Source organism: Podarcis filfolensis, assembly GCF_964270895.1.
Source record: "Podarcis filfolensis genome assembly, chromosome: 7".
Classification (NCBI taxonomy): domain Eukaryota; kingdom Metazoa; phylum Chordata; class Lepidosauria; order Squamata; family Lacertidae; genus Podarcis; species Podarcis filfolensis.
In genome coordinates, this window is record NC_139603.1 from 33613116 (window position 1) to 33634224 (window position 21109).

The 21109-nt window shown below is 42.5% G+C and overlaps 2 protein-coding genes across 15 annotated transcripts in view; one reads left to right on the plus strand and one right to left on the minus strand.

Moving 5' to 3' along the window:
- The window catches only part of LOC310767168 (uncharacterized protein), a 393524-nt gene that overhangs the window by 304433 nt on the left and 67982 nt on the right, over positions 1-21109 (plus strand). For 8 of the 14 annotated variants that reach the window (XR_014550646.1, XR_014550647.1, XR_014550648.1 and 5 more), the window contains one exon: positions 12416-12482. The exons of the other annotated variants lie outside the window; for them this stretch is intronic. The gene's annotated coding sequence lies outside the window, so the exon portion shown is untranslated. The remainder of the gene's footprint in view (positions 1-12415; positions 12483-21109) is intronic. 14 annotated transcript variants of the gene reach the window in all.
- Positions 750-11144, minus strand: PRL (prolactin). The gene is made up of 5 exons (XM_083624087.1): positions 11055-11144; positions 8919-9100; positions 7051-7158; positions 3727-3906; positions 750-1216 (listed from the first exon to the last, which is right to left on the minus strand). Exons 1-5 carry the CDS (start codon positions 11092-11094, stop codon positions 1025-1027), a joined length of 702 nt encoding a protein of 233 aa, XP_083480213.1. The 5' UTR covers positions 11095-11144; the 3' UTR covers positions 750-1024.

Here is a 21109-nt window from a genome sequence, read left to right on the forward strand (position 1 = left end):
GCTAATGGGGCCTCCCATTGCTGCAATGCCGCCGCCATGCGATTTCTGTTCTCATCCTGAAGCAAAGTTCTTAACCTGAGGTACTATTTCTGGGTTAGTGGAGTCTGTAATCTGAAGCGTCTGTAACCCAAGGTACCACTGTAGTGGCTATCCAAGACTGCAGTGGTCATCACTTGGAAACACAGCTCAATAAAAGTGTTTCTTAAGGAAGCTGGTGAGAGTTGGACACATAACTAGCTCTAAAATGCTCTGTTCTTAAGGGCTAATACCAAGGGGGAAAGTTGATGTTTCTAATTATTTGCAGGTCCCTTCTGGATTCTACCCACAAGAGCCAATCCCTTTGTTGGCAGTTATTCAAGGTCAAAGTAGAGCTCTGTTCTGGATAGTAATAATAGTCTGCTCCAAGACATATTGATAAGCTGCTTTCCAGAGTTTGTTGTCATCCAATTCCATATAGCACAGAGCAGGGAAAAGCTCTGTAGGCATTGCAGCAATTTTTTAAAATATACTTTAACTGAGCGCAGTCTATTCTTGCCTTAATTGTTGGCCACCCAGATTCTTTACAAAGAAGAGTTTCTGATATTCCTGATGGTAGACAGTACAGCTTCTGGAAAAAAATAAATATCTGCACTTAGTTTCCTTGGCTGAGTGGAGCATCAGTTGTACACAAGCTCCATAGTCTCTGGCCACAAGTCCCCAGATGTTGGTAACCAAAGGAGGAAGCAAAACCAAGTTCAATTTCAAACACATTTTTATATTTCAGCATTTTTTTATGTTTTTATTGCATGGTTTGCATATCACTGTGATTAAAGCAGACAGTTATGTACTCTTAACAGAAAAGAATGGCTTTTCTGAGAGTTTTCAGACATGAACAAATGGTTTGCATCTCACAAAAGGAAAAATAACATGGACATAAATATTGTACCACAGGATGAGTTTTTGCGTAAGGCCTGCAATGGGCAGTGAAAAGCAATGAGGCTAAGAGCAGGTCCTTTTGAAGGCGTTAGGTGCTAGCTCCAATTGCTCAACAGTGACTGTCATGGATGAGGCGACACTTCAAGAGTTTCAGATAGCTGTCAATTTTGTGTGAGTCCCTGCGCAAGCAGTGCAGCAGATTGTAGAAGGCAAAGAGGCGAGAATCTTCGTCAGCCAGCTGCAGAGATGGCAGCCCCGACCATCTAGAATAGACTTCATTACCCAGGTCACCTGGGTGAACCTAAAGAAGAGAAAAATGAGTATCGTTAGCAAGCATCCCAGAGACAAAGTCTGTATCAGATCAGTATTGATCTGTATCAGATCAATATTTAGAGAATTATAACATTAACACTTTAAAGAGTTGCCCAGTATTTGTTTGGGATGAGAGAAGATCCTTGCTTAGGTTTTAAGAACGCCAAATGGAATTGCGGGAAAAACCCCCATCTCAACAGGAAGAACTACCGTATTTTTCGCTCGATAACACGCACCTGACCATAACACGCACATCGTTTTTAGAGGAGGAAAACAAGGGAAAAAACATTCTGAATGAAACAGTGGATGTATCATTTTTGTGCTTCATGCTGTGGCCACAGACATGTGATCTGATGGTGAATTTGGGGTGACCCAATGCAAAAATCCTGAGAATCCCTGTGGATCCATGCTTTGTAACCACGTTTTTGCACCATTGCAGCCCCAGGCAACAGTGGGTGTGTGATTTTGGGGGGGGGCAGGCTGTAGCCATGGACATGCTATGTGCTCTGATGGTGAATTTGGGGTGGCCCAATGCAAAGATCCTGAGGATCCATGTTTTGTAACCACGTTTTTGCACCATTGCAGCCCCAGGCAACAGTGGGTGCGTGATTTGGGGGGGGGGCAGGCTGTAGCCATGGACATGCTATGTGATCTGATGGTGAATTTGGGGTGACCCAATGCAAAGATCCTGAGGATCCATGTGGATCCATGCTTTTTAACCACATTTTTGCACCATTGCAGCCCCAGGCAACAGTGCGTGTGTGATTTTTGGGGGGCAGGCTGTAGCCATGGACATGCTATGTGATCTGATGGTGAATTTGGGGTGACCCAATGCAAAGATCCTGAGGATCCATGTGGATCCATGCTTTTTAACCACATTTTAAGTGGGGAAGGAAGGAAAAATACAGAATGGACAAGGAGCACGAGAGGGGTGTGCAGAGAAGCAGCTGGCTAAGAATGCAGGAGAGGGGTATAACGGGAGGGAGGAAAGGAAGGCAAAAGTTTTCCCTCACCTACCCACCCAAGCCAGCCAGCGCTCTCTCTCTCTCTCTCTCTCTCTCTCTCTCTCTCTCTCTCTCTCTCTCCCTCCTGCATGTTTTCAGCAGCACCGGAGCACAGAGACGACACTCTGCTTTCCCCTCTGCTTGCCTGGAGGGGAGGGGCTTTCCCTGCTCTTTGTTCCGTTTGAGCAAACACAGCAAGGAAACAGAGAAGGGTGGGCAGTAAGACCCTGAGGCAGAATGCAGGAAAGCAGCCACTTCCTCTTTTCAGGTTTCCCTTCTCCGAGACGCGCGATTTGATTTTTGCCTGATTTTTTTTGCCATTTGGCTCCAGGGACCACACATTCACTCAATAACACGCACAGACATTTCCCCTTCCTTTTTAGGAGAAAAAATCTGCGTGTTATAGAGGGAAAAATACGGTACATATTTGCTCCAGACAGTAAAAGAAGAAAGAAACAGCTCATGCTTCAACCACTTGAATTGATCTCCATGATTATTACTCATTTACATTGCAACTCTGCTGTGCAAAGTGCTTTCCCAGGATTTATATGTATGTATCTGTAAATAGAATGCCGTACTATTAGCTTTCATGATGAAACAGTGACTCCCTTGGGTGATATGGAAGTATTCAGGCATGAGAACAGAACTTTAAATATAGCACTCAAATTAGAATTCCTTTGTCCAAAGGATAGCTGCCTTGTTTTGAAAGCACACCGAATTTTCTTTGGGAGCTAGCAGCATTTGTGCACTCAAATGGTTGCAGCTTTCCTAATTTCCTGAAATCTATAGGCTTGAATAGTCTTAACTGTGTTGGATTGGAGCCAATATCTGGAGTAGGGAAGAGATGAAAACATTACCTTGTTTCCTGTGAAGGGAACCATCCAAACGGGTGGGGAACCTGTGGCCCTCCAGATGCTTTTGGACTACAACTTCCACCACCCTTGAGCACTGGCCGTGCTGGCTGGGAGGTGGATCCAACAACATCTGGTGGGCCACCGATCTAGAAGTTGCGATCAACTTGTATTGCCTGTTTTCAAATTGAGCAATAGGCCCTAAAAACACTGATTTAGAAACCTAAAGAGGGGAGAGAGTGTGTTCCAAACAGACATGTTAATTATAGAATAGTGGGTATAGCCTTTCCTAGAACACACTATTATTAAAGGAAAGAAGAAGATTGCTGTAGTGCTCCACCTGATATTGTGTAATTAGTTCAAGGGAAGGAAATAGAGAAGGGTGTTAAAAAGAAGAAGAAGCCTGGATAACTGGCAGAATGAATGATAGAACTTACCCCCATTTAGACATAAGCAATCTAGGGCTTATGGTAGCTTATCACCCCCTTGTTGTCATTTCTGTCATTTTCCAGTTCCTGGAGGTTGACCATCTGAGAGTGTGTGTTTGGAGCACTTGTCCAGGCTCATTGAGTAATTTAGAACGCTGGATTCTGCAGAATACTGTCCTATGCAGCTAGAAGAAATCCCAGGTCCTTTCTACTTACCCTCCCAACTATTTTCTCCATCCCATCCAGAAGCCGTTTGTTTTGCTCTTCAATCTCCATGGCCTTCCAGAGAATGGTGTCAGGAGCCTCTTTGATTCTTTGGACCTCCGAGACCAGATGTAGCAGAGGGTCATTCCAGGAACGGAGAACACTCAGCACTAAATTTAGCAGGTCTTCATGCTGCACATTAGAAAACCAAATTATATTTTGTTAAACAATGCCACAAGATTTACACAGGAGACAAATAATCCTAGCAAGTCATTTTTAAAACTTATTTGTTAAAAGTCTTCTAGCCTGACCTCAGTTGTCCTGGACTCCTGCCAGGACTACTGTAATGCACCCTGGTTGGGGTTGCCCTTGAAGACTGTCTGGAGTTACAGCTAGTGCAGAATGCAGCTGCTAAGATGGTAAGTGGGGCAGCCCAATGGGACCATGTATCATTCACTAGCTGCCGGTGAGCTACTGGGCCCAATTCAAGATGTTCACACTGGTGTACAAAGTCCTGAACAGCTTGGAACCCAAGTATGTAAAAGAGCACCTCCCTCGATACCAACCACCTTGGCTCCAATGATCAACAGGGGAGGCTGGATTAGTGGTTACACTCTATAGGCTGCTGCTTGGTCGATGTTGACCTGTGATAGGGCCTTCTCAGTGTTGGTTCCCCATTTGTAGAATGCCTTTCCTGGTGAGATGTGTCTGTTCCTATTTACATAGGCATTTTTTGGTGGAAAGTCTCCTGGCAACCCTGAAATTATAAGCTGTGAGTGTATGTGACTGTTTTACATATTTTAGTGGTTTTAAATGGTTTTAAATAATGCTTTTTAATTTTTAACTGTAATTGTTTTATCGTTTTGGTGTTTGCCATCCTTGGCTCCTCCAAGAGGAAGAGCAGGATAGAAAACAACAACAGCAACAATTGTTGTTGTTGTTATTGTTTGTTCGCCATTCTTCCAGATAGCGCTAGAACCAATCAATCAAACTTTGTAAAGTATTTCCAGAAGTCTGGCATTTAATGTCACTGGTCCTGTGCTGTGAGAGATTCAGTAGGCATTCTTGCTTTTGACTTCCAAACATTTCCTGGCGACTTTTAAAATGCTGACAGGCCTATGCAGCTGTTTAAATCCTTTTGACCAGCCAGTTACTTTAACGATTACTCCATTTTTCATGGCTTTTGCATGTTTTCATATACGCACTGTGCACCTCCCTGATATTCTATGAGAGAGTGGTAGAGAAATATTTTTTAAAATAAATAAATGGAAATAATATCTCTGGGCTAACTGGGTGACAGAATCCCCTAAGTACACATTATCAATACACTGTCCATGCACTCTCCAGCGCTGGTAGACACTGCTCTGTTCAGCCTTGTTGAATGGAATGCCCTTTAATCTGATGATTAGTTTAAGCATTAATGAGACAGTTTTAGAAATACGGGATCTGGAAAATATTTGAAAACATAATGGAAGATGAAATCTGTGGTAGGCCACTTAATACCTTATCCAAAGCATTTCTATGTCTACGTATAGCATGGCAAACATGCCCAGGCATGGGTCTGATTCCCCTTTGAAGTGTTTTGCTTCTGGGGAGATTTCTTTTGAAACTTTGCCACTGCTTGGGGTGAGCCGGAAGATCAAAGGGGCTTTTTCTTTCCTGGGATCCTCCTAGACATTTTGCTGCCCTTGAGACCTCTCTAATGTCGACACCAACACTTTTCACTTTGCTTACTGTGGCAAAATACACGTACCCTGCGGCTGAACCCTTTCGCGCTCCCTAGGTCGGGAGAACTGCAACACTGCGAAGTTCAAATGCTCACACACCAGCTCTCTAAGCCAATACAAATAGCGAGAGGGTTGTGTCTCATGGCTTGGTTTCTGAGGAGGCAGATTATTCAGTGGATAAAGGGAACTTAGAAAGAAAACTATTGCCTGGGAATCGATACAGCTTTGGTTCTACTTCAACATTTACAAATACATCCAGAAATTTTCCCACGAATTCTAATTACCTTGACAAGTGTATGGACTAGCAACTTACTTTAAAAAATAATTATTATTTTAATAAGATGCTTATTAAATTTTAGAAGCTAACATACTGGGAGAAATTATATGACACACTATGCACTTTTGACAGTTGGTATCCACCACTCTTCCTCTCTCTTTGTCTTTGTCAGTTGTACTCCTGCCTTCCTTTACCAGAAAGTCACACCTCTTTCCTTGGAACAGAATAGATATCAGGCCTGAAGAGCAGGCTTTGGGACTTTCCACAGGCCACACATCTACCCCAGGCCACAACACTCACCATCACTTTTCCATGTCCTCAAGTTCTTTTGCCTAGCAAGAATGTCCCTTTGCACTGTGATGATGCCTCTTGCTTACTATCAGGATGGAAGATTGAGACATGACGTTTGCATGGCTAGAATATAGCTGACTGTGGAGAGGTAGGCATCACATCCGTTGCCCCACCTCGCTTCTTCAGAGGGACAGGCTCGCCCCATACTTTCTTGACTATGAATGGATCTTCCGATTACCGAGAGCGACGTGGGCAACAGAGCCAGAGCAGGCTACCCAGAGTTAACATCCACCTTGCAGTACGCCCACCATCTCCACAATGGCTCACTACCTGAGGACCCCAGCCAGCACAGCATCCGGAAAAGCTGACTTAACAACAGGCATGATGTGTCTTTTATTGTGAACTGAATAGAGTGTTGGGGGTGTGGAGTGTGTGTCTACTAATTTAACAGTGCTTAGCTTGTTGTTTTTAGCTGCTATTTTGTTAATGTTGTTTTATGGATTCTAAATGCTATATTGATTTGTTAATATAATATGACTTTGTTGTGATTGTGTATAATATGACTTTTGCTGTAATTGTGGCGTTTAGCTTATTTTTTTAGTTGCCGTTTTGTTAAATAATTGTAAATATTCCATTGATGACTTGTTAATTGTATTATTTATGCTGCGTTTGTGATACTCTGTTATGTTATTGTTATTTATTGTTTGTAAACTGCTTAGAGATTCATTTGAATGAAAAGCGGCACAGAAATTCAATAAATCAAAACAAAATCAAAATCAAACCTGCTTTTTGCCTCTGGCTCCGCCCACCCAAGGTATTGCTAACTTGTCCCACTGAATACAGTGGGGACTAAATTAAAATAGTCATGGCCCTGGATCCAGCCAAGGATTAATGCCTTGTAGATTAATGCCTTGCAAGACTTCCCATGGCCACTTAATGTGGTCCTCCTTTCCTTCTGGACTGAGTCATTGAGACCTTCTAATCTAAGCTACTCATGTGCTTGTTCCTTGTTCTGTTTGCATTCAAATAGGCAGAACTCACATGAATCTGCTGAGCTTGCTCCTTGTCTTCAGGAGTGGTTAGGGACGAAGTGTGGCAGCTGTTAATGGCTTTGGCAATAAACCCTCGGCCCTGAGCATAGCGTTCATCCTGAAGATACGAAAAATCAGACTTAGTACAGTAGATAACAAGGAAAGAAGAATAAGTAGTAGTAAGAAGAAATCGTAATCAGAAGTTACTTCTTCTTTGCAGTTGCTGCTCGTGTGAAATGTATCCTTCAGTTATGCAGGACTTTAATTTCGTATCAGAACCTTATTACACGCCCCTCTAAGACTGTGTCAAATGTAATTTGCTTTAAACTGTACTGTGGAAAGAATCACTTTTGGGGATCAGGTTTCTCCATAATCTGCTTATAAATAAGAGGGTCTCTGTTTTGTAAAGTGATCCATAGACTGTGATCCCACTGAGTAGTGTAGGATGAACATTTCTCTCTCAATACCTCTCTGCCAAACTCCAAAGCAACTCTAGCGCCTGGGTCTTTTAATTGCTTCTCTCCTACAAAGCATTCCACTCAGAAAACCCTTTGTTACTTTGTTTTGCTCCTCTAAATGGTTTCTGTGTATAAATGGCAGTGTTTTATTCAGTCACGCCCATCTGTTGCTGCTGCTGTGCCTCCTAAGAGCGTCTCTTTCCTTTGGTACGCTGGACCTATTGAAGAAGACCTCCTAACCTACCTCACTCCCACTTCTTAAACTTAAGGTGTCTTAAGGTGTGTAGGAACTTTGCTTGCTGAGGTATATGTTGAAGTATAATCCTGAATCTTTATTCCTGCATTCCCTCATCTGCAATTGAAGCCTTAAATACACTATCTTGCTGAAATTCATTTCAAGTGTGTATAGCTTTCTCCTCAATCCTTAATACTGCTTTAGAAAAAGTAAAGATTATTAAGACTTAATATAGTTGGGACAGTTTACACGGCTTCAATGATGATACACAAAAGAACCTGTGAATCTTTATTCCTATTTCAATCATACTTGGCTACCATATGAGTATGGTCTTATGTTGTAAACTGCCCTGTGATCTTTGGATGAAGGGTGGTGAAGAAATGTTTTACATACACACACACACACACACACACACGTGCGTGCGTGCGCACGTACCTTGGCTTGAATGCCACAAACCCGGAAGTAAGTGTTCCAGTTTGCGAACATTTTTCGGAAGCCGAACGTCCGACGCACCTTCTGCTTCCTGGGTGCAGGAAGCTTCTTCAGCCAATTGGAAGCTGCGCCTTGGTTTTTGAACGGTTTTGGGAGTCAAATGGACTCCCGGAATGGATTAAATTTGAGAAGCAAGGTACCACAGTTTACATTCAAGGTAGATTTGTCCAACTGGCCTTTCCAAATATTGGGTGGTACCCAATCAAGTCATTCTCAGAGAAGACCCATTGGCATTGGTGGACTTAAGGTAGTTATAACTCTCTTCCTGTGACTGTAGGCACTGATGTTCTTCACTCTGGTATATTGAGGGTGGCATTAGCCTTGATGTCCATTTTCGTATCTACTGCTGAATGGCTGGATGTTGTGGTTTTTAATGTTATTGTTTGCTTTTATATTCTTACTTGCACATCACTCTGGGGTCCTACAGGATGAAAGGTTGTCTAAAAATAGCGTACAAAGCCCATTGATTTCTCTGAGCATCTCTTAGTCAAACACCGCCTAATAATCATAACAGTACTTAGCACCATACTTGTGCGGTTTCCTATTCTGAACGGGAGGCAGAAGCAAACAGAAAGGCAGCCACTGATTCCCCTTTGCTAGAGAGTCTCCCCCCCCCCCCATTTCTTCATGTCGTCTTTTAGTTGGAGTTCATTTTGTAGAAAAGTATATGGCAAGAAAGGCTTGGGTACTTACAAATTCATTGAACATTTCCGAAGACAGGGAGTGGATATAGTGTGAGAGTTTGACAGCACGGTCAAAAAGATCCCCAAGAGAGACCTGGCAAGTGTCAGACCCATTGGGACAAATAGGTGATGATGTTACACCCTTCCTTGACAGGTACACGTTAGTAATCGCCAGGATGGCCAGCAACACACCTGTTCAGGTAAACAAGAACAACAACATCAGATGCCCATCAAGTCCAGAAAGTGAATGGGAAACTTTCCACATTATTCTGCCTCCTCCTTAAATGCTTAACTTCAATAAACCACCATATGTGACGAAACCAACTTTTTATAGATATATAATTGTGTTTGCATAAATGTAAGAGTGTGGAAAGATAGGTTGCGCCCCTTTCTTTCTGGCTTTTCCCAAGGGTTGCTTCCTTCCCTACAAACATATGGCGTTTAAATTAAATTTGAAGGAGGGTGGTGGGGTCACTCCCAAGATTTTGATTGTCCTGGGATTATGTCTGCAAATTTTCAGCAGCTGTGCCGTTTAAACTCTTCTGCATATGTAACGGGACTACAAAAAAAACTTTAGCACACTGGAATGCATTCAAAAGGCTCCTGGATGCCTTGGGAAGGTAGTTGTGCAAACACTGCTTATACTTTAAGACCCTCCCCCCTTCCAAATCTTTAATATCTTATAAATCTGTATGTTGCTTAAAAATGGTCCCCATACCTTTGCTATGCAAGAAGCGTGCAGCAAAGAAACTGATCGGTGAAATGCAAATGTTTTGATTTTATATTTGCCTAAACTATGCTTTCAGCCACAAGTCTATAATAAATGTACTATGATATGGGTCCATTCTTAGGAGAAGCCATAGCTCAGGTGTACAGCACATGCCTTGCATGCAGAAGGTCCCAGGGTTCAATCCCTGGCATTGCCAGTAGAAAGTTGAGGTGCAGTGGTACTTCGGGTAACATACGCTGCAGGTTACATACGCTTCAGGTTATAGACTCCGCTAACCCAGAAATAGTACCTCGGGTTAAGAACTTTGCTTCAGGATGAGAACAGAAATTGCAGGGTGGCGGCAGGAGGCCCCATTAGCTAAAGTGGTGCTTCAGGTTAAGAACAGTTTCAGGTTAAGAACGGACCTCCGGAACGAATTAAGTACTCAACCCAAGGTACCACTGTATAGGTAATGTGACTCTAGAAACCTATAACTAGTCAGAGTAAACAAGACAATACTGGTCTGTGTTGACAGACAGGCTGACCTGCTATAAAACTGCTTCCTCTGCTCTGAACCTCAGTTATGTTTATCGGCTGATATTAGTACACACACACACACACACACACACACACACACACACAATTTTCAACATCATGTGTTCTGGCTATTTGTGTGAAGCCAGTCTTAGACCTCAATCTGGAATACTTCTACTGGGACTGATTGGTCATGATCAACTGCACAGTTATGATCCAAACAGCAACAGTAGTGCTATGCTTTTATCAATACCAATGAAAACACCATCAAGTTGTGAACAAACTTTTTGAGTTCACTAGAAATCTTTTTTGAGTAAAAAAAAGAAGGTGAGAGACATTGTTGAGCCGAATGAAAAGCCACACCATATGCAATTTTAATACTCTCAGATCATTCCTTTGCATACTTACACAAGAGTAAATTAAACTAAACTCAGTGGGACTTAACTTTGGAATGCATAGAAGTGCACGGTTTGTTACGTTAGATTGCTTCTGTTACCAAACAAGTCTTGGGTTGCAGCAAGGTGAAGGCATGATGCTACATTATGTCCCATTAAATTTCAAGGAAGAGCATAATTGTAGCAAATTATGGTTTAATATGTTGTTTGGCTATAAGAATTGAGAAGAATCAATGCTCTCCTTCGTGGAAAATGCATCAAGTATAGTGTGAGGGTCTAAATCGATCATGATCCACCAGAATATTCTCTAGTGCACAGTGTGACATTGTGCAGTGCGTTTAGAAGAGTTTGTGCAAAAGTTCTAAGAAGGTTCCCTCCCTGCGTTCTTACAGAGGCTGCAAAATGACTTACAGTGCGCTTATGCATGCCTATTACGAGTGATTTTAAATTTATTCAGTTTAAAGTTTTCCCTTAATCTAAATGAGAGAAAGAGTGGCAAAACACGTACCTTTCAGCGAAAACTTCTTGTTGGTCATGGTAGAAACCATCTCTGCTGACTTGCTTTATCAAACAGAAGATGGAATATCTAGTTGCTGTCACCTTTAGGTTTCATCTTTATATACACTTTGATGCCCATCCATAAATGCAGCAGGATTTACTCCCCCTTTGCTGGTCTCTTTGCTCATCAACAGGATTCAAAGTTCATAATTACAAACATCAATAAGCCTATTCATATTCATCAAAAGTTTGTGGGCTCCAGGAAGGATACTAGTTAATTAAGCTGGTTAAAAGAGTGAGTAGGCACATGCCCTGCTTTAAAAATCCTGTAAACTATAACTGTCCTCAATATTTCTTAATTCACCTTAAAATTTACGTCATTTCCAAAATTGATCAGACAGGTGACGGAAATTAGAAATTGGGGAACGTAGAATATTCATGAAGAAGAAATGCAAAGCATGTTCTTTAAAATATACTTGTCATAAGAACACAGTACACTAAAATAGTGAAGTTTAACTCTCTGTTAAGAAATCGGAAAGAAAAAAAATAACCTAAACTAGCAATGTGTTTAGATCTTCATTTGATAACCATTCAACATTTTCTTAGTCAAATTCTGAGGGGTCAACTATAATCAACTATAAGATTAACACATGAAGAGAAGGGTGTGTCTCTTGATTGTATTTTTAATAAAAAATTAAGAGAAAATAATATAATTATTTGTATGTGATAGGTGAGGGTTGTATTCAGCTAGATCCTGCTTGGAGTCGACCCATTCAAATTAATGAACTTAAGTTTAGCATGTCTATTAACTTCAACAGGTCTAGTCTGCTTAGGACTAGTGTCAAATACTGTCCTAAATGAGCAGGAGGAAACTTGATGTAAGGAATAATTTATTCCTGGGACGTGTAGCCCTGTGCCTCTATCCCTCAGTTTGCATTCTTATGCAGGTTCTAGCTATAGCCGGGATACTGAAGTGTGTGAGCTCAGTGAAGCCAAATCCAATAATAAAACTGAAGAGTGAATATAAGATTTGGCTAAAAAGGAATTTCAGTGTGGGATGGCTGTGCCAAGATTCACCAGGGAATTTGGGGATATGGAATGGATGAATTATTTCTCATCACTTCTACGTGGTGAGAAGGTGACAGTCTCTTGTTCTGCAACCGCACATTGAAGCCATAATTTGTGCCTTTGAGCTTTAGGCCTTCACAACTGTAATGATCTCCGCAGGAGATTCCCCCTGAAGTCCATTGCAAAACTCAGCTGGTGCACAGCAGGGCAATCCATCTTTTGGTGTATGTGACTGTATGTGGGGTGTCACCAGGAGCACACAACAACAATGTCCCATAGTCTGGGTTTCTTCTTCCTTTCCAGGCTAAACAGAACTTGTGCAGAGTTAACAACTGAGCAAATATTATCAGCGGAATCAGTGAGGATGAAGGTGGGTGCTCACAACCATTTGCACATTCAAGTTAACAGTGCTTGATAGCTCCAGTGGGTTTGTATGGTTTTGCTTGGTAGATGAACACTTAGTGAAAAATCATAGAATCAGTGGGTTGACTCAAACTAGTTTGTCACATGACTTAGGCCATTCACAAGAATCCTTCCTTACACAGAAACCCACTAGAAAATAATATTGATCGTGAACAAAGGTGTGTGTTGAAATAATGACCTTAAACAATTTCACACCAGGACCCAAAAGCATAAAATGATGCCCCCTTTTTCTATACTGAATCACAGTTTTTATAATGACATACAGAGATGGAAAGTGAAGTACGGAAAATGGTGCCTTCTCTGAATGTGCTGTCCAAAGTGACTGTATTGTGATGCTGGCCCAGCAGTTGTTTCACATGAGCTGAACACTCTTATCGAATGATGTTTTTCAGGCATGGTGGGTGAAGCACTACGCTGTGTACACACACTTACTAAACTTGCTAATTACCTTTGGGTTCAGAAGGACTAGGCCTGCCCTGCCATCTTTTCAACTTTCAACTAGTCATTGCAGCTGAACCCGTAATGTCTATGCATCAAGATAAGATGGAATCACACACATATCTGTTACAAATTGAAAGCTGCTCTGCCATTGGCCAACATTACTCAAGTCTTTGGATTCTATATGTGAAAGGTCTGGAACGGGGATGGTCAGCCTTTTTTTTCTGAGGGCCACATTCCCTGAGGAATAATCTGTTGGAGGCAGCATACTGGTGGTGGCTAGAGTGAGAGCTGATAATAGGTGGAGAGACAAAGGTATCCTAGATCAACTAATCTAGAAGAAAGGCCATTCTGCTTCAATATTCCCTACAGAATATTCTCCATCCTATGCACTGGGTTTAAGAGATTACTCTCAAATAAGATTGCAGAGGCTTTTCTTTTGCACAACAGACCAATATAGCTCAGGAAAACAAGTGAAAGTAATGTCCTTGTGTGACACACACACCTGGCAGAAGCCTACTGATTTGCTTTCAGGCAGTTGGGGGAAAGTAAGCTACTCAACTAGAAAAAAGTAAATCATTCTTTAAAAATAAAATAAAACATTGCCCCTTTTAATTGAAAGAGGGAAAGAAGGGAAACCACCATAGAAAGCTGGGGGAAATAAGGAGGAAATGAACAGGAAAGAAGAAACTCTAATGGGACGGAAGAATTGGGCTGCTTTAGGAGGAGCCAGGATGAAATGAGGTCAGAGGACAGGGATATTAAACAAACAAGTTTAATATTATACCAGATGTGATGCAGTGTGTATGTATATGTATATATAGATGTATACAGGTATGTACAGTGTGTACATATATTTTTATACTGCCTTTCAGCTTTAAGAAGAGTCCAAGTAGTCAACTGAAAACAATTAAACACCAACACACTTAAAAAGTCTCAATAAAACAGATAGACAAAACCATAATTAGCTAAAACTCAAAACACACACTAGAGACCAGGCAAAACTACAGTATCTAAACTGACCACTCAGAAGGAGCAAGTCTAACTTTGCTTGGGAAGCAATTCCACAATTGGCAGGGGGCTGCCACTGAAAAGGCCCCATCTCACAGTCTTCCTTACCTGATGGTCAGGTATATTTGGAGGGAAGCAGACCTTCAAATATTGTAGTCTTCAACTATTAAATGCTTCAGATATAATAAGGCATGCCTAGCACCATCACTATCTGTTTTTAGTGACAAGAAGACAAAAACTTTTTTATTCACCTTAGCTTGCTTTTGGAAGTTAATTTTGAGACTAAAGTGTGTGTGTGGCCTCTTCCTCTGTTCGTCTTTTTAGTGGTTTGGGTTGAGTTGGATCAGCCCTTTTACCCATGTTATTGTTGAGCAGTTTAGCTTGGATTTTTGTTTTCTTGTTTTGTTTTACTTTTGTTTGTATACTTGTTTTTAGTGTTAGTCACTTTGTGTGTGTGTGTGTGTGTGTGGGGAAACGACTAATAAAGAACCACAAGTACAGTAACAAGGACTAACACCTTGAATTGGGCCCAGAAATAAATCTGAAGTCAGTGCAAATTGAGCAAGAACAGTGTAGTATATGGCAAGAAAAGCAGATGCTAGAAAGAAATCAATGAGGTATTTGTGGGGTTTATACCCAACTTGCTGTGGAACTCACTGAAACTGTGCTGGAAAAGGTACAATAGTAGGCAAAAACATTTTGGAAGGGTGATTACTACTACTACTACTACTACTACTACTACTACTACTACTATTATTTGGCAACTCTAGTCATTCAGAATTCTGTTTCTGGATCCTGCCCTCAGGAAATGATTTGTGTTGCATGTTACATTGCGCTACAGCAAATAACACAACTGCCACTTTAATATTTGAACTTTTAAAATATATTTCATTGCCAGATGTGAAACTTTATTAAGATGTTGTACTCCTTTCCCCCCTCCCCGTCCCTTCCTGCATCCTTAATGTGCAGGAGCCATCTGTGTGCATATATCAGCCAGCAACACCTCTCATCCAGTTTCCAAATCTTCTTTCCCAGTATGTATGAAAGAGCTTTGGAAATCAAATGAATAAGCAATCGTTTTAATTAATGTCCAGAACTTCAGATAGTTTAATGAATATTTCCACCCGGACCTACGCAATGGGGATACACAGAACTCTGTGAATCCGTAGTGATTTCGTAACTACTTGCGCAGGTAGGTGAAACTCTGGACCTGTCAGCAAAAGCTAGTGGGCCAAGAGAGTTGATGTCTTGGGTTAAACCCTAGAACAGGAGGTGGCATTGGAAGGTACAGCCACAGCCACACCGTACATGTCAAGCAGTGTCATACCACTTCCCCCCCTCTTCTCCCCTTGACTTCAGTGGAAGGGAAATTAACGACATCAGCTCCAGGGCTAAATCTGTGGGCATGTCTAGGTAACAACATGTCTTTAGATCCAAGGGTGCCCTATCCTTTCCCTGGCATGGTTGCATAGCTGACACAACAAGCAAGCATCTAATCCCACATTTGGGCCTTTTCCAAGGCAACTGTGGCCCATCAACCTCAGGGTTGCCTACACTGACTGGCAGGAGCTTTCCCAGCTTTCAGATGTGGATCTCCCCTACCTGCACATGATGGGCTTGAACCAGGGGCATTGTGTGCGCAAAGCATATGCTCTATTACTGAGCTCTTCCCCATACAGTTTGGGAAGGAAGGAGACATGATGTTGGCGTGAGCCTAAAACCAGCCTTTCCCCTGCCAAACTGAATACAGCAATGTCCGATGCATGAACAGAGCTGAGGTGTCTTCCCATTTATGATCTCCCACGCATCACCTTTACACAATTGTTTATCATAGGACAGAAGATTAATAATCTGTGCTTTTATTTTGGATTCATCCCTGATTTGCTTACTTTGTCAGTAAGGCTGGTTTTCCACATAGCTTTCAGAATATAAAATAATATGAACTGAATGAAGGTCAGGAACTGGTTTTAAAGAACCCTACATGTAAGCAGTAGGAAATATACCTTGAGTTATACCGACCTTTTTACTCTGATTTTATCTAAAACAACTCCAGCTGTGTCATGTCTGCTTCTTCCATTCTAATTGCTCACCATAATCTCTGAGATCTGGGTCTTTCATAAAAAATGAATGTGGGGGGACTGGTTTGATTTATGTGTGTACGTGTGTGTGTTGGTAAATAAAGCAAGTAGCTGTTTCCTCCCCTCACCCCTCTCCACATAAAGGATCTTGACATTTTAAAAGTATCTTTTCAAAACGATTGTCACAGAATGGACAGATAAAGAATAAATAAATACTTTGCTGCTGTACACAAAGGTCAGTGCGACAACTCAAGGGAAAAAACCCCAAGCGAAGGAAATACAGTGGTATGCTGAATATTATTATTATTATTATTATTTTTAAAAGAGGTTGAGAAATTATTCAGATTTTTCTTGCCTTTTTGGTACTGAAGTGTGTCTCATATACCATGCTGCAAACCAAAGAGGTAAATTACTAAAGTACAAAGTTAAACCGAGAACTAGATCTTAATTCATTAACATTAAAAGTAGCCTGTTGGTCATTCCTGGGACACAAATCAAAGATTGAAGGCAGGTGTCATACGTACAAGGGATTTAACCAAGTGCAAGAGCTTTTGCGTTCACTACAAGGGAAGGAGAGTTCCACATTCCTAAACAAGCAGAGGCTTTGACCATTCAGCCAGCACAAAATGTCAGTGCAGTGTTTCACTCTTATGGCAATGTTTGCTGGACCGTGTTTGGCTGGGAACTCCTCTAGCCAAACCATTTCAGGCCCTGAAACTGTAGTCACTAAGGAAGAACGTCCATTTGGGCCAAATTAAGTGAGATCTTTGTACAGCATTTGAGAGGAGGAGTGTGCTCTAGAACAGGATGGTCATGGAATTGTGCAGACGGGAAGCATCTGGAAATGTAATCTTAAGTGGTGTCCAGAACCTGGTGTGAGGTGTAAGTGTTGCAGAACTGACTGGGAACGGGCTTCCCACAAACATCTGGCTGGCCACTGTGAGAACTGGATGCTGGACTAGATGGGTCACTGGCCTGATCCAGCAGAACTTTTCTTGTCTTCTAAGCTGCTTGTCCTCTTGTCACAGCCTTGACTTGATAAGTGCTAAAAGTTAGTAATAGATCTTTCCTACCACGTTCTTAGCTCTGGTCTCCTTTTCTTAAGGCAGTGTTCCAGTGACAAGGGTGGTGGTTTAATGGAAAACCTGTTAAAGACACTATTAAGCTCTTCATCCATTGAGTGCAGAGACTCCAAAGACTTCCATCACCTCTTTCTGCTGCAAGGTTGGAGAACCTGTGACTCCCATCAGCCACAGTCAGTATGGTCAAGGCCACCGACAATGTTAGCCGAAGTTACAAAGAAGCCAGTGCTCCAACCTCCTTGCCCCTTGCTGATTTCAGCTAACCAGTCTTCTAACTGCATTGTGTGAAAAACCCCAACTAAACAAGCAGGGGGGAAACAAGTGAGACTCCCCTATGGATGAAAAGGCAAAAACACTGGGTTTATTGAATAAAGTTCAGTAGAGCAATTACGGTAACTCTCTGGTGGTGCTGGAGGGATTACTTTCAGAGGTATGGGTGTTTTAAAAGCTAGATGGCCAGTCTAGGAATTCAGAATGAGGAAAAAGGAACAGGGTTTTGGAACTGTACATGCTCTGTAGCTCCAGGTGGATGCATACCCTCTACCCAATCTAGCCCAAATATCCTGATAACTGTTTAGTATTCTCTCTCCCCCAGCTATCATGGGATCAGTTGCTCAAGCTTCTTTCACCCCCTTTGTTATCTTGAATACAGGCTGCCAGCGCATGCCCAGAGAGACGCTAGTCCTGTGGTTGGGTTGGTACTGATCTTGGTGTGTTCTTCCAGACTGAGGTCACACTTATAGGAAACTGGCTGGATAAATGCTGTTCCCTTCAGTTCCGAGGCAATTTGGCATCTTGGGCTTTGACATACGTCTACAGGCAATTTTGTTTTGAAGTGTTGGAATGCCAAGTCCTGTGATTAAGTTAGCATTGCCTGTTGCATCTTTCTAGTAGCAGAATGTTCTTTTCTAAGCTAAACGTTCATCCCAGGTGCAGGAGGAGCCCAGGAAGAACAGTTGCAAGTTAACAATGAACCATGCCAGAAATGCCATCTGATGCAGGGGTAGCGGAAGCATCTAGGTAAAGGCCGAAATCAATGTGTCTGTGTCCAGGCAGGTATGCACAAGTCAGAGAGCTGGTACCAACCCATTGTCCTGGAACTCTGTGCCTGGAACTAAAGGCTTTTGAGCCTGATCCTTCAGAACACAGCTGCAGGCCATGTGGTTGCCTGAGGATTTGATCCACTCACAAGGAGTAGCATACTCATGAGCAGGCACCCCCAAACTTGGCCCTCCAGATGTTTTGGGACTACAATTCCCACCATCCCTGACCACTGGTCCTGTTAGCTAGGGATGATGGGAGTTATAGTCCCAAAACATCTGGAGGGCCGAGTTTGGGCATGCCTGCTCATGAGCATCCATTTACTCCTGAGGAGCACTTGTTTCTCATATGGGCACTTTGTCATCTGGTAGCTGACTGCGCTTGCACCTTTAAGTGCCTGTGCTTCCTAGGACTTTTGGGTGCTGAGCTGCCACCTTCAGTTCTCTAAAGGTGCTACCTGTGTTTTGAGAAGGAGGTTGGGTTGCCATGCTCTCTGAGGCGCCCAGATTCCCCCGTTCTGGCTGTTGGTGCCTTGCCAAGGGCTGCTGTTCTGTGATGTTTACTTTGGTGAGGAATCAAAAGAGGATTCCTCTCAGTGTGGGCACAACAATGAATCGTAATACATGATTAAGTGCATTAAGGACCGGCATGCTTTGAAAAGCAGAGGTACATTAAATTAGAAATGTAGCAGCAGTTTATATGAAAAAAGAAAAAACATTGTACTTAGAAGTTTGACTGGAGGCAATAAAGGTCTCTTATAAGACAAGAACATATATGAGTACATGCACACTAAAAACATACCTAACTTATTAAAGTGCATAACAACTGGCTTATTGTCCAGTGTGAAGTTGGAACCAGCTTGAAGTGAGAAGGAGAAGCCTAATCAATTTCTTCTGGTTTTTCAAGTGTTGACAGATATGAGAATGGCCTATTCCTCCAAGTGCAGTAGCTGTGTGGTCCAGGTTTCCCTGATCCTTTTGTTAGCAAAGAATAATCACTGCAAAGTACGCATAGGGTGGCCCTTCAAAATGGTAATCGAGATTCCCTGAGTCCATAATTGCTGTCTAAGGCAAGCATGTCTCTGCACTCACATATAAGAAGACACGGAAATGATAGAAACCACAGTGTCCTTTTAAGCAAGAGCATAACCCAGAGCTAGCTACTCTTTTAAAGGTCAATGGCATTAAATAGGATTGCTGCTTAACAGTTTTGAGTTTAAAAATTCATTAAATAAGTGTCAACGTCTTCAGCCACTGCTCTAATGAATGTTTTTGCATCTCATCAAAGCAGGGTTTGTTCACCTTCACAATCTTCTTATACATTTCATATTTCCTCTGTATAGACCTTGGATGGGGAGGCCTGCAACGTTGAAAGCATGATGCTGTGGAGGGAACGCAATAGTATTGTTATTATTATTGCCAGTAAAGTAGATACCTAATGGTAATCATGGACTAGGTTTACTGGGGGTAGATTGGTGCAGAGCAACCATTTTGTATATGTGTTGGTCTTTAAGGATTCATTTTAAGTATTTAGGATGTTCTTTTTTCCAAACAGCTCACTAAATCCCTAGGGATCATCCCTTCCACCATCTTGAAAATATATCAGGTCATTAACTATGTTATTCATTCCAAATCCTTGTTAACCCACTTCTTTAGCACAGTCCCACTCCAATCATACATATCAAAATGCATGTGTGCAATGTTTGTTTCAGAAACCTCATGGAAAACCTCACTTAGGATCCAACCTAAGTCCCTTCCCACCCCCTTTTCAGGGTTTGCACCAGCTTAATATCCACCAGGCTCAGCTCAGCCATCTGGCAGGATGGTGGAGATAGGTTGGCGTGTCTCTGTCTGAGCTGAGGATGGGGAGTCTTGGTAGTGTAGCCTGGTTGTGCTGGGAACCTTCTGGCTCAACCAGAGATCTGGTAGATCTTACCCTCACTCATCTCAGCAGATCTTGCTGTAGGATTGCTCCCTTAATAGTTTATCAACATGTAATACCACATGCTTTTTGGACAGCATTTCACACTGTGTGCCGTGAGGTAGGGTTTCCTAACAGACACCAGGCTTCCCCATATATCCTTGCCCTAAGAGCAGGGATAGGGAACTTGTAGCATCTCAGATATTACTGGACTGCAACCCCCACACTGGCTGGGGCTGATAGAGTTTGGAAAGCCCCAGTTCTTCTCCCCTAAAATATGCCTTTTATTGCTTTTCGTTTCAACACATCACTTCCACACAGTGATCAGCAAAAGTCATTTTATGAGCAATGACCTCCCCCAAGCACATGTTCAAAATATTTTGACTTTTGAAAACTATTGGGTGGCATCCAATTCACTCGTTCTCTTATCACAAGGACTTTGGCTGCACATTGGGACTTTCCTTCCTTCTCCCCCCCCAACATCTGTTCTGGGTCTCTCCCCCCACTTGGGCAGCCTTCTGGAGTAGATTTGGGACATCCACAAGTTCTGTTCCACAAACAGAAATCCTAATAGAATGAGTGCATTGGATAATGCTCTGTGTTTTGCATTTGTGACGTCTACAAAATGCGAATGTTACATCACCCTTTGGCAGAGGCATAGCGTGGTGGGGCAGGGGGGCATGGCTCCAGGCACACATTTTTGAAGGGGTGCATGGCCCCAGGACAGGCACAGAGCCCTGGCAGCTGAGGCACGGTGGCAGGTGGGTTTGTCTAGCAAGCAGGTGGATGGAGGCAGCGGGTGAGGAGCCCATTGGAGGCAGGCTCCGTTCACCCTCCACGTGGGCTCCACGTGCCCACCTGGCACACGCCTCCACCCCAGCTGCCCCGTACACCAAGGGGGCGCAACATTTGCCCCGCCCCAGGCTCCAGCAACCCGTGCTATGCCACTGCCCTTCAGTGTAGAAATCAGTATGTGGTTTACGTTGTCAGGCATGAGGTGGGAA